The following is a 12,981-nucleotide window of genomic DNA, read 5'->3' as shown; positions in this document are numbered from 1 at the left end:
GGAAGAAGGGCAGCATATTCTGGTCATGGCTATTTATGCGCTTTGAACACACCCACACATACATGCATATGTCTTCAGGGATCAAATGTTTTGCTTTGTAATATTGCAACGGCTGAATGCTAATCATAAAAATAATAGAAAACTCTTGTTGGCTCTCTTTTTTGCATAGAGGCTTGTTTAATGGCAAGAAAGGAAAATGAAGGAAAGGAGTGTTGACTGCTGGTATTTGAAAATGCTCCTTTTAATTTGCACTGCATATGTATTTTATTTTCCATTTACAGGTACAAGCATCTTTACTGTTTACGAAGCTGCTTCTCAAGAAGGCTGGGTCTTCCTGATGTACCGAGCAATCGACAGCTTCCCCCGATGGCGATCTTACTTCTATTTCATCACCTTAATTTTCTTCCTTGCTTGGCTTGTTAAGGTACTGTAGACCTGATCAGACACACACCTGATCAGAATATAAAGCATGTTGGAGTGGGACTCCCCCACCCACCCACTGCTTCCACCTCTGCGTTTCACTGTAAACTTCTGTTTTTAAATATATATATATATATATATATATATATTATTCTTTTTGTAGAATGTATTTATTGCTGTCATCATTGAGACATTTGCTGAAATCCGAGTGCAGTTCCAACAGATGTGGGGATCCAGGAGCAGTACAACTTCGACAGCTACGACACAGGTAGATGTTGCTAATTTTTAAAATTCTCTTTGAGGTGTGTGAATTCTTGCTTAGTCCTACTGTGTGCTTACCAATGTATTGAAACACTTAGGTGTTGGAGGCAAATGAAGCATTTGAATTCAAAGCCTGTGCGGTTCATTGCCTGTAATGAGAGAGGCAGTGTGGTGTGGTGGTTAAGAGCGGTAGACTCATAATCTGGTGAACCGGGTTCGATTCCCTGCTCCTCCACATGCAGCTGCTGGGTGACTTTGGGCCAGTCACACTTCTTTGAAGTCTCTCAGCCCCACTCACCTCACAGAGTGTTTGTTGTGGGGGAGGAAGGGAAAGGAGAATGTTAGCCGCTTTGAGACTCCTTCGGGTAGTGATAAAGCGGGATATCAAATCCAAACTCTTCTATAAGCCAATCCCTGTTAATTCACTAAAACAGCGTTTACAATTTGGCAATCCAAAGCTCTCCGGAGATAGATGTCGGTGGGAGACAAAATCCTGTTGCTTTCCTTCCTGAATCCCTTGAGGCAGTGCTTTTTTGTAATTATCTGGAAGTGAAATTAAAACTGACTTTCCACACAGCAGAACACGTAACATAGTGCAGTGTTATCTAAAAATGATCTTCACTTTGGCGAAGATTCTTCCATAACATTTACTCACAAGAAAATCTCATTCAATAAAGGTCCTTTTCCAGTGTTAGTTAAGAGTTTCCTGTTCGCAGCTGCTGCTAATAGTATTGCTTCCTGTTGGTTGCAGCAGGAGGACTTTTGGCAAATCAACTTTTAATTGTACCCTGAGCAGCTGCTCTTAGTTTCCCTGATGTTAGTTTCTATTCCTACAATGGTGGGAACTTTAATTATTGATTTCTTATTAATTCTTTCCTTTCATTGTTGCTATTGCAATTTCTTTCTTTTTTAAAAATAAACAAATTAAAAGGGGTAAAATAAAAATGTCAACTTTACAATATCAGTCAGTATCTCAAAACACTACAGCAAACCAAATAAGCCAAAAATTCAGAAGCTAGGAGGAGAGGTTTTAACCAGTCAGGAATGCCTTCCTGGGAAGGAAATTCTATAATTACAGTATGAAAGCAATGGAATTTCAGTTGCATTCTCTGCGATAGGAATAGCTTTCTTTCAAAGAAGTGCTAGTTGAAATGCAAGACTAGGCACAGTAGAGTTAAAGACAAAACATATCACTAGTTTTGTTTGTATACATGAGCACGTAAATCGCTTCTGACAAGTGCTTTCTGACAAGTGTTTCCCCCCCCCTCCAGATGTTTCATGAAGATGCTACAGGAGGATGGCAGCTAGTAGATGTTGATGTGAATAAGCCTCAGGGCAGAGCTCCAGCATGTTTGCAGGTAGGGCATTGCTGATGATTCTTTTTTAAAAAGCAAAGATACCAGTGCAACAAACCAAGTGGGAATGTTTCTATTCAAATATAGACAGCAAGTGGGAAAATGACCACAACTAAAACCCAGAAACGGCTCTAAAGGGACGCGGGTGGCGCTGTGGGTAAAACCTCAGCGCCTAGGGCTTGCCGATCGCATGGTCAGCGGTTCGAATCCCCGCGGCGGAGTGAGCTCCCATCGTTCGGTCCCAGCTCCTGCCCACCTAGCAGTTCAAAAGCACTCTTAAGTGCAAGTAGATAAATAGGTACGGCTTTATAGCGGGAAGGTAAACGGCGTTTCCGTGTGCTGCGCTGGTGCTGGCTCGCCAGAGCAGCTTCGTCACGCTGGCCACGTGACCCGGAAGTGTCTCCGGACAGCGCTGGCCCCCAGCCTCTTAAGTGAGATGGGCGCACAACCGTAGAGTCGGACACGACTGGCCCCTACGGGCAGGGGTACCTTTACCTTTACCTTTTAGAACGCAACAGTAACCATTTTCTGTAACTATCCAATCACTGAATGTCACTTTCAATCCCTTATTTGCATATGTGGACCTGAGTGAAAACTATCTACAGTATCCCCCTGCTGGCCCAGGGTGAGAACTTCAGTACATAACAGAATGTGCATGTTTTAAAGGGTTTTGTGCACTCTCTGTGCACTTTACATAATTTCTAACAGGTCTTAGGAAAGGAGTGTATCTTTGTATATTCTCCAGATAATATGCATAATCTCCCAGATTATGTGTTTATCTTGGCAGAATTGTGCGCACTGTCCAGCGGGCTCATTCTTCAATCAGTAAGCATAGCGTCCATGAAATATGTCTCTGCTTATGGTCAAGATGCATAATCTCCTAAGAAACACATCCTTGGCTGTTGTTCCTTCGTGGGTGGGTCCAAGCCTGAATGTAGGCCAGTCAGGAACCTTTCCAGCTAGGAACACAAATTTCCAAAGTGATGTCAGCAAATACAAATTCATATTGCAATCATTGCAGGTACATATCTGAAATACCCCAAACCTCCATTCCAAATTGGGAAAATAAAAAAATGGGCCAAATAGCAAAGCTTTATTTTCATAAAGACGTAACCAAAACTATAACAAACAACTGCAAAACTGGGGGGGGGGGGCAGGTTCTAGACATTTGTGGTGTTGAGGACATTTCTTAAGGTACCATTTCAAATTTGAAACAGGATAATAAAATACCTGATAATTCTTGCGGATTATTCCAGCATGCAGCCATAAATGTATTACTGAGCATATAGGGGGGAGATTACTCAGTGTAGACCCACTGAAATTAATGGACCTAACTTCATCTTTATCCATTTCAGTTGGTCTGCTCTCAGTAAAACCGCCCAATTTTGGAAATACTGTACTCAATAAGACCTTATTCTTAAAGCAGGGGTAGGAAACAGCATGAGAGCATCTGTGGCATGGAGATTAAGAATTCTAGAGAGCTTCTTTGCCTCCTGGGTAAGATATGTCCTCCTCTTCAGATTGTTCCTGCCTACAATGCTCCAGATTTCAACCAACCATATTTTTAATTTCCCCCTAATGCCCTTAATATAGCATCATTCTGGGAAATAGTGATAACTTAAAAGGGTAGACCCCACTAGAATTAAAATGATGGCTCCCCAACGGCATGATTCTGTGCAGTAGGTATCACGGTAAATTAAAATGGTGGCTGCTTAACACTACCACTTGCGTCCATAAGATCAGAGCAGTAGCTGAAAATGTACCATCAACATAGCAGTGGGCATTCCTGTTGTGTTGTAGACCCAGTAGTTGCCAGTGGATAAGACATGGTGATACCAGTGTGGTGCGTTACAGTGAGCAGGGAAAGGAAGGAACATTGCACCTGTCTCAGCTGCAATTTCCTTTCTATCAAGGACTGTGTGGTTACGAGATTTCTGGGTGTCTCTAGAGCACCTGCAGGTTAGATGCCCATTATAACGACCTCAAATTGCCTCAGATGTGTGCTAGAAAACTGTCAGGGACAAGGCCGAAGTCTTAACTAATGCACGCTGACAATGTTTTTCTAGTGTTTGCTTTTGCATGATTTCTTTGCTCAAGCCATATACAAACACAAATCAGAGATAAACAGTGCGTACGGGCAGGAAACTTTGCTTACAGAAGCGAATGCATGCGCAGCCTGACGAAGTGGGTTCTGCTTTTATTTGCATGGTAGGGAATAGTGGTCACTGATGAAGCAGGGGCACCTCAAAGCACAAACCCAGCAGGATTACAGTATTCTAATAACCTGCTACGTGTTTTCTTGGAAATAGGCTTGATAATCATTGGTTCAGCTTTTGTTCTACAGGTGGTAGCCAAGGTAATACAGTACCGGGGGGGAGGGGGAGGGGGGCAAGAAGGGGGAATGAAATTGCACAAAAGTGAAAAAGCAGCTTGGAGATTTGGCCTGAGGGCTCCTCAGTAAGTTATTTATGTGTTTGTTTAAAAGCATCGGTAAGCCACATCATATTTTAAAACTCTGTAAGCAATGTACAATATAAAAGCAAACCGTACCGTTACAACAAAAATACAACCAGAAACCAATAAAACACCAGTGTTAATGCATGTAAAGACAAATAAAAGCAAATAAAACAGGAATTTTTTTTGGGGGGGGGGTTCAAATAAATAAAGCAGGGTCCAATCTTATGGGTCAGAAAAAGCCTGTGCAAAAGGTTAGCCTTTACAGGACATCCGAAGCAACTGATGGTTGCTGCTTCACATTTGACAGGGGGCTAGGCATTCCATAATACAAGGGCAATAGCAGATAATTCCAATTTTTGTGTCTCTACTCTGTTGGAGGTAGGACCCTATATATACTAATGGGTGGTTTCATGAACTTTAACTTTCTCGCGGGCCAAATCTTTACATTTCTCCCCCACCCCCAAACTGTTTTAAATCTGGAGGAGTTTGTGGAGCAGACTGGGAATTTTGCACATGCAACTATTGAGAGGAAATATATCCAGGGAGGGGGGCATCCTGTGTGGTAGTGAGGGTGGCCACTTCCTTTCTGCCCCTCAGAGTCATGTCTCTGTTAAAACAGTCCCCAGCATAACCCTAGCATGTCTGAGAAAGCTGCTTGTGAGTCGCTTTGAGACTGAGTAAAACCTGCCCCTCACTAGTCGCGAGAGCCATCAGAGGCAGGAAGCAGACTTTGCCCCTACCCACATCCCTTGGCTCTCTTCTGTATACATGAGTGGTTGACACTGACTTCTGAAGAACAATTGGATCAAACCTGCCCTGCACACAGGAGCTGCGACTCCCTTTCTTATGTCTCACCCTCCAGGGGCCCTTGCACAACTCAGGCCCTCTATCCACATGCATCTATCCATCATAACGAGGCAGCTTTATTTAGTTAATTAAAACGATCATTTGTTTTCCCTGAAAACTTCAGTCAGCTGCACAAATATATTTCATGTTTCATTCTAAAGATGGGTCTTTTTCCTTAGAATGCATCATGGAAAATGTGATTGCAGGTAATTAATATTTTCAGGGCGGGTCGCTAGCTGTCGCTGAATCTGACTATATTCCTAAGACTACAGTGGTACCTCGGGTTAAGTACTTAATTCGTTCCGGAGGTCCGTTCTTAACCTGAAACTGTTCTTAACCTGAAGCACCACTTTAGCTAATGGGGCCTCCTGTTGCTGCTGCGCCGCCGGAGCACAATTTCTGTTCTCATCCTGAAACAAAGTTCTTAACCCAAGGTACTATTTCTGGGTTAGCGGAGTCTGTAACCTGAAGCGTATGTAACCTGAAGCGTATGTAACCCAAGGTACCACTGTATGTTCTTGTTGCCTATGGCATCCAGGAGGTTTGCGAGTGTGCAAGCTAATTCTTATTAATTATGTGCTTTCTTCCTATTAGGGAACTTGCCTGGATAAGTTATTTGCTCTTGCTATTGTCGCTGGTATAGCGTATTTTAACTTCTGGTTGCTTCCTGCGTACCATAAATTGCTCCTGCTGTTACACTGTGTGCAGTTCTCTGTCTCATGGAAACAGTTAGCCTAAGTGCCAGGTTTCAGAGGATTTCTTTCCCAACTCTACAGGAAATAGCACATTCTTTTAATCCTGTGCGAAAGGCATGCTTTCTGTTTCATTGTTTCTACTCTTGTTAAGAGTCCAAAATAACAGGGGGGTATTCATTATTACTTTTCTCTCCCCCCCTTTTTTTGTTTCTTTTGCTGAATATACATTCTTTTTTTATAACATGTGCAGAATATGCATGGCGTGATAAAGACATGGAGAAAGGCATTGAGCAGCCTTTCCAGGGAGTTTTGTATCAGTCTTGTAACAGCTAGTAATTTTACTTATCACCTGGATTACTGCCAGTGTCTGCATGGCTTCCTTGCCCAGCCATTTATCTCCAGAAATGCCATATGAATTACAATGGGAATGAATAGTCTTGAACTGAATTTTGGGTTTAGAGGGTTTGTAGGAGAGTTATGTTCATCATTTTCGGCTCTTTGTGTGTTGATTTGTGAAATGCGGTGGCGCCTAAGTGCTTAAATCATTTTGAAATCACTTGGTTTATTTATAGCTCAAGTATTTTAGGGTAAAGGTGAAATTTGGGCAAAGCCTAAATTTCCGCAAGTTTCACTTTTTGCACCAAAACTTGTCGTTTGACAGCAACAAAAAATTGGCAGGGGACTCATTAAAAAAACACCTCATGCTTTTCATAATGAAAGTAACATAGCAGTAGAGAAGATGTTGTGATTTTGACTGACTGAATTACAGTGTGTACACTTTGCACGTATGACAAGGAATACTGTGTTGAGGTAAAAAGTTGCAGTATGCTAGCACAGGATTCCAGAAGCTGGGCACAACTTGCTCAGCACAGCTGGAAAAGATTCAGCTACATTGTGATAGACTGAAGGAGTGAGAGGTGAGTCCTCAGTTTGAGGAGAGAGCTTAAGGACCAGACAACATTCTATTTTCTTCAGAATTCTATTATGGCAGAAGTGGAGGGGAGACTGAAATTACTCTTCCCCTTTCACAACAAATAACAGTTCTGAAATTCATTGGGCTTGCTCTGATTCCAATCTTTTTCACCTGTGCTATGTCTGTGCCACTATAGTTAGATTAAGCTGATGTTCAGTAGTAATGGGCTCTGTAAGACAGAATCTACCAACTTGCTTATTGGTGTTTTTTTATGGAATTTTTCCAGAGAGGTAACATGGGGCCAACTTGCTTCATTTTTATTGTGTTCCAGAAACTTCCAATATACCTTAACAGTTCCCCTGGCAATCTCTGTCCAGTAATATAAAATTATTTCACCCAGGGTCTGGATAAATAAAAAATACACATTGTCTAAAGTTCAACAGACGCCATTCTACCCGAAGATTGCAGACTACTCTATGAATCTGTGCAGAATAAAATGAAAGTAGTGTATACCACAAACCTAAAAATAATAAACAGGGAGTTTCTTTCAAATCACCTGTGTAGTCCTTTGAAAACAACAGCTTTCACCTAATGCTAGAGAAGAGGGAATGCTAACTAGCCAACTATCATTATCTCCATACTGTGCTTATTTATTTGGATCAAACTATGTTTGCCATTTCTTACACATCAGAATAGTGTTCCAAGATTTATTGGGGGGGGGCTACAAAATTCCTATCATGCGGAAGGAAGGTTGATTTTCTCCATACAAAGACAAAGCAACTCTCAGTTTCTCATATTTCCTGACCTAGAATACAATCAGATCTTAAATACTCTAGTTGTACAACTTAACATCTATAATTGCTTTTCAAACTGCATTCTAGGGATCTCTCTAGCTCTCCCATGAACAGCATGAACACCAGAGAGCTAGGGTTTGACCTCGCTTCCTTCCAACATTTCTCACTCAGCACCAAGAGACCTCTGTCTCCTGGTATCCTGAACATGCAGGGTTCTCCACTTATAGGCTCAGCTCTGCAAAATGCCTCCCCTACATGTGAATGGTGGTTGGTCTATCTGCTTCCCTTGATTCTTAATCATGTAAGTGGGGGAATGCCCAGACAGGGCATGCATAGTTAGGAAAGAATAGCCTTCAGGCCTGTCAGAGATCCTGTAATTGCACCCAAACAGTTCAAAATATGATGTAAGTTCATACATGAAAGGAAAGGGGCACAGCTGGGCTCTAGAATTATATACGGGATTGCCTATGGTAGTGGTTTTGGAATAGCTAGACTGGTGACTAGGAGTGGCCACCGAGACCACATAACACCAGCCCTGAAAGACATACATTGGCTCCCAGTACGTTTCCGAGCACAATTCAAAGTGTTGGTGCTGACCTTTAAAGCCCTAAACGGCCTCGGTCCAGTATATCTGAAAGAGCGTCTCCACCCCCATCGTTCTGTCGGGACACTGAGGTCCAGCGCCGAGGGCCTTCTGGCGGTTCCCTCACTGTGAGAAGTGCGGTTACAGGGAACCAGAGAGAGGGCCTTCTTAGTAGGGGTACCCTCCCTGTGGAAAGCCCTCCCATCAGATGTCAAGGAAATAACTACAGTCGTACCTTGGAAGTCGAACAGAATCCGTTCCGGAAGTCCAATCGACTTCCGAAACATTTGGAAACCAAGGCACGGCTTCCAGTTGGTTTCCAATTGTGCAGGCGTGCTGGAAAGAAACTATAGTGGAAGTCGCACCGGATGTTCGGCTTCCAAAAAAAATTCGAAAACTGGAACACCCGCTTCCGGTTTTCTATCATTCGGGAGCCGAAACGTTCGACTCCGAAGGCGTTCGGGAACCGAGGTACGACTATAGGTGACTTTTAGAAGACATCTGAAGGCAACCCTGTTTAGGGAAGTTTTTATATTATATTATATTATATTATATTATATTATATTATATTAATCACATCTTCATTCTTATCACAACGCTGTCCAGTCGAAATGCCTGATGTCTCTGATCCATAAACAAAACGGAAAGCATGGGTGGAAATGGAACTCTCTTTTGTACTTTCATCTGCTATTTTATGCAATAGGCCTCCAACGGTGCAATGGGTCTGTGCATCTGACTGTTAACCAGAAGGCTGGTAGTTCAAGCCCACCCAGGGACTGCTATGGGCAGAATTCCTGCATTGGAAGGGGTTGGACTAAGATGACCCTGGGGGTCCCTTCCAACACTACAATTCTTTGTTTTTATTATTTTTGGCTTCCTTAATCTGGCCTTGCTAACTGAAAGGAATTAAAGCTTTTGCTTTCTGGAAATTATGATGTTGTGATTTTGATCGTGCATTGGTATTGCCTCACTGTTCTATAACTTACATAGTTTAACCACCTTTCATCCCTCTCTCCCCCCCCCTCCCCACCTTTTTAGTTGGTTGCACTATATGGTTGTGGCTGTGGGAAGAGGTTACTGCCCTTGCCAACTCCTAGGGTTGAGAAGAATCAGCGCTCTTATAATTTTGCATTGGGCGAATTCAACTTAAATAAGCAAGTAATGAGGAGCTGAGGAAACTTAAAAGAGATTTTCTAAGGCCATATGGCAAGTCTTGTAGAAAAGATACTAAGGAGCATCTAGAATTAGCTCCTTGGGGTTGCATCCGACTCTGAATTCTGTGTTTTTACAGCACTAACAGGCTGATGTTTACAACCTCTGGGCATATTTTTATCGTGGCCTTTAGTTGCTAATTATGTTCTAAGCTGCGTAATTGGTTCTTTAGCCCCAGTTTGAGCAGTTTTGCACTATGGTGAATTGTTGTGTTTTTTCCTTGACTTTTAACAGTCTTTTCATTTAATACTGTCCAAAATTATTTGGGTGTTTTAAACAGTGTTAAACTGAATTGTATTGTGTAACTTGTGAATTGCCTTGGGAAGAATGGGGTTTTCCATTGAAATGAAGTATGCAAATTTGTTAAATGATTGATTGGATGGATGGATGGATGGATCAATCAATCAATAAATGATACTGGGATGCTGGCATCACAGTCCTATACATGGATAATCAGAAATAAGGCTCATTTAAGTATCACCATAGCTCTCTTCCTTTTTAAAGAAAGTATCAGCAACTTCCCAATTTTACTCTGTGCCTCCTCGGCTTTCCATTTCATCCAAATCTGTCATCAGTTGTGTCTCACTGAGGCGATCATTTTAGTCAGCAGTGTGCTTTGATTGCTATAATTGTGCTACAGAGAGAGAGAGAGAAACCTACATGGCAATTTAAATGCCTGTTTGATGGGGTTTGAAATACTGGACCTAGTTAACCCCACAGATCAAGCTTTGTAGAAGAAATTAAAATTATACATTAATTTTAATAGTTCTATTGAATACTCCTATGGCCCATGACATCAGTTTAGCTGCAAAGATAGCTTGCAAATGACTGCCAGCAGAACCAGTGAATTAATCCACCAGTGAAAAGAATTCTAAAACTAAGAATGCACATTCCGATTGGTACACCTCATTGTTACAGCATCTTGGTTTCCTACAGAACTGCAATCATGCTCAGTGTTCAGGTTCCTGAGAAACTCAGTTTTCTAAAGAGTATGGAATCAAAGAGTGGTATGAAACAGGGCTGTATTCTTTCTCTTTGGCATATTGTTCTCCTTGTTGCTCTCTTAGACCTTGAGCTCTACTGAAGACGGTATGTACTTTAATTCAAGGAGAGATAGGAGGTCTGTTCAACCTGGCATCTCTGCGCCGATAACAAAGTGTGGTGGGTCCTTATCTGAGAGATATTGTTTGCAGGTGATGCAGCCTTTACAGTGCTGCATCACCGAGGAAGCTCCACAGAGTCTCATCAACCATTTTGCCCAAGCCTGCAGGGAATTCAGTCTTACTATCAGCCTGACAAAGACCAACATCCTGGGTCAGGACATCATCAGCACTCCACACATCAGCATTGGTGACCACCCTCTTGAGGTGGTAGATGCTTTTGTCTACCTGGGATCTGCCATAACCTCCAACCTCTCCATCAACACTGAGCTGGACAAGCATATGGGCAAGTCAGATGAAGGTCTACCAGGCTTCCCTGCTGAGCACACTGCTTCATGGAGTGAGTCGTGGATAACTTACAACTGTCAGGAGCAATGCCTCAACGCCTCCCACATGTGCTGCATCAGGAAGATTTTAGGCATCACATGGCAGGACAGAATCTCAAACAAAAGTGTGCTCTCCCAAGCCCATATTCTTTCTCCTGTCTCAGCAGCATCTATGGCTTGGTCACGTCCACAGAATGGAAGGTAGAAGGGTCCCTGAGGACATGTGGTACAGGGAGCTGGCTTCAGGCACCAGGTCCATCAGCAGACCAACTATGCATTGCAAAGATGTCTGCAAACGTGGCATGAAGATCAGTGCATTGCTTGGAGACAGTCACATTGTGCATCCATAGCAGTGAGCAGAGGGCGAAAGACCGCCGGGAAGAGCAGAGAGAGAAGAAATGCCATGGTGCATCTGCAGCAGCGCAATCAAACACCTTCATCTGCCCCAACTGTTGGAAAGCATGTCTCTCTCATATCAGTCTCTACAGCACAGCAGGTGCTGTAACCTTCCAACAGATTGACCTCACCCTCAAAGGCACACTGCTCCGTCGTCTGTCGGGTCAGACAGATGTCAACCACGGGTGGAATTCTGTTTTGTGCTGTTATGAACTTTGAGTTAGCACAAGCATTGTAGTTTGTCAGATGGAACAATCTCCCGTTATCCCGCTGGGCTGTTCCGGGAGTTCTCCAGATCCCCCAGAGCCAATTTCGGGAGTGCAATGGGATGGGCAGGGTGGAAACCCCATTGTGTAAGTGCAGGTCCTTGCCTAGGGCTTCTGCTGATGGGGTCTGTTGGGCAAATCTCGCCCCATGTTTCCAGTCCTCACAATTATGGGAAACAGTTTAAGAAGTTGAAGCTGCACCACAGGGAAAACGAAGCAGGTGCTCTTCCATTGAGCTTCAGCCCTTCCCAAAGCAGTTTCTCCCAAAGCAATTCCTCCAATGGCCCAGCACAACTTGGCAGACCAGGGGAGGACCATGGCAGGCTGAACGTGGTTTGCAAAAGCCTCATTGTGCAGGTGCACCAATGAGAGTAGAAGGTCAGTTCCACCAGTGCTTCACAGCTCTGATGTCACTGCCCCCACACCACCTCAATAAGCAGCACTGATGTCTCTGTAGGGAGGGTGCTGGCTGCAACTGAGATGGAAGTTCCAGGCCAGTCAACTCCCTTGTGTGCTACTTTTCTGCTTGCAGGGTTTTTTAAACATAACAATGATGATGATGATGATGATGCAGGGATGTGGTCAAAAATACTATGTTTCCCCTACCTGCAGACTGAAGTCCCGTGAAGTCCATTCTACCACTGTGGATTACCACCACCCTATTCCCCCAGTCTACCTGAGGCCACCCATCAAATGTACAGCAATCAAGTATAGAGGCTTAAGTGTAAGATGCACATTCCAGACATAATCATACATTCTGAAATTCTTTAATGCATAGTTCTCCTAATAGATGTGTAATTTATGTCTTCAAAGCTTTTTGAGAATTGGGAGTATAGTTGTTCCTTCACCACTGCCCCAGCAAAGTAGGAAATCCTTCAATTTTCTGCAGCTGTATAAAACTGCGTTTGATTACTTTGTGTATATAAACTGTGTTCAGCATTATAAAGTAAAGCGCCAGATTTGGGGAATCATTATGCATCCTCCTTCAGCATTCCCCCCCCCTCTTCCCCATCTACATATCTCCTTTCTGCTTTATTTATTTTTTTCCCCAGTAGAGGAGGTAGCAAAATTGCCTTGATTTCTTTGAAATGACATTCTTTTAAATGTGGGCTTGTTTTTATTTCAGTACAATACTAAGAATTTTCTATAGAAAAGAGATGTGAGTATTTGAAATGACACCATAGCAACAAGGCTCAGATTACATTCCAGAGTTGCGTTTTGACATTAAAGTGGTGGTTGTGGGGTGACTCATAGCACACTGTAAAGACACATACCTCAGCCACCAATTTGTTGTTTA

General features: G+C 42.9%; 1 protein-coding gene across 12 annotated transcripts in view; it reads left to right on the top strand.

The window, feature by feature from the left end:
* Positions 1 to 12,981, top strand: part of NALCN (sodium leak channel, non-selective) — a 184,106-nt gene that overhangs the window by 71,666 nt on the left and 99,459 nt on the right. For all 12 annotated transcript variants that reach the window (XR_014547207.1, XM_083610337.1, XM_083610341.1 and 9 more), the window contains 3 exons: positions 282 to 424; positions 584 to 688; positions 1,953 to 2,039. Coding sequence is in view for 11 of the 12 variants with exons in the window: in XM_083610341.1 (XP_083466467.1) it covers positions 282 to 424; positions 584 to 688; positions 1,953 to 2,039 (335 nt within the window). In the remaining variant the exon portion in view is untranslated. The remainder of the gene's footprint in view (positions 1 to 281; positions 425 to 583; positions 689 to 1,952; positions 2,040 to 12,981) is intronic.

This window comes from Podarcis filfolensis (assembly GCF_964270895.1).
Source record: "Podarcis filfolensis genome assembly, chromosome: 4".
NCBI classification, from domain to species: Eukaryota; Metazoa; Chordata; class Lepidosauria; order Squamata; family Lacertidae; genus Podarcis; species Podarcis filfolensis.
The sequence above is the reverse complement of the archived record's forward strand: the minus strand, read 5'-3'. Positions and strand labels throughout refer to the sequence as shown.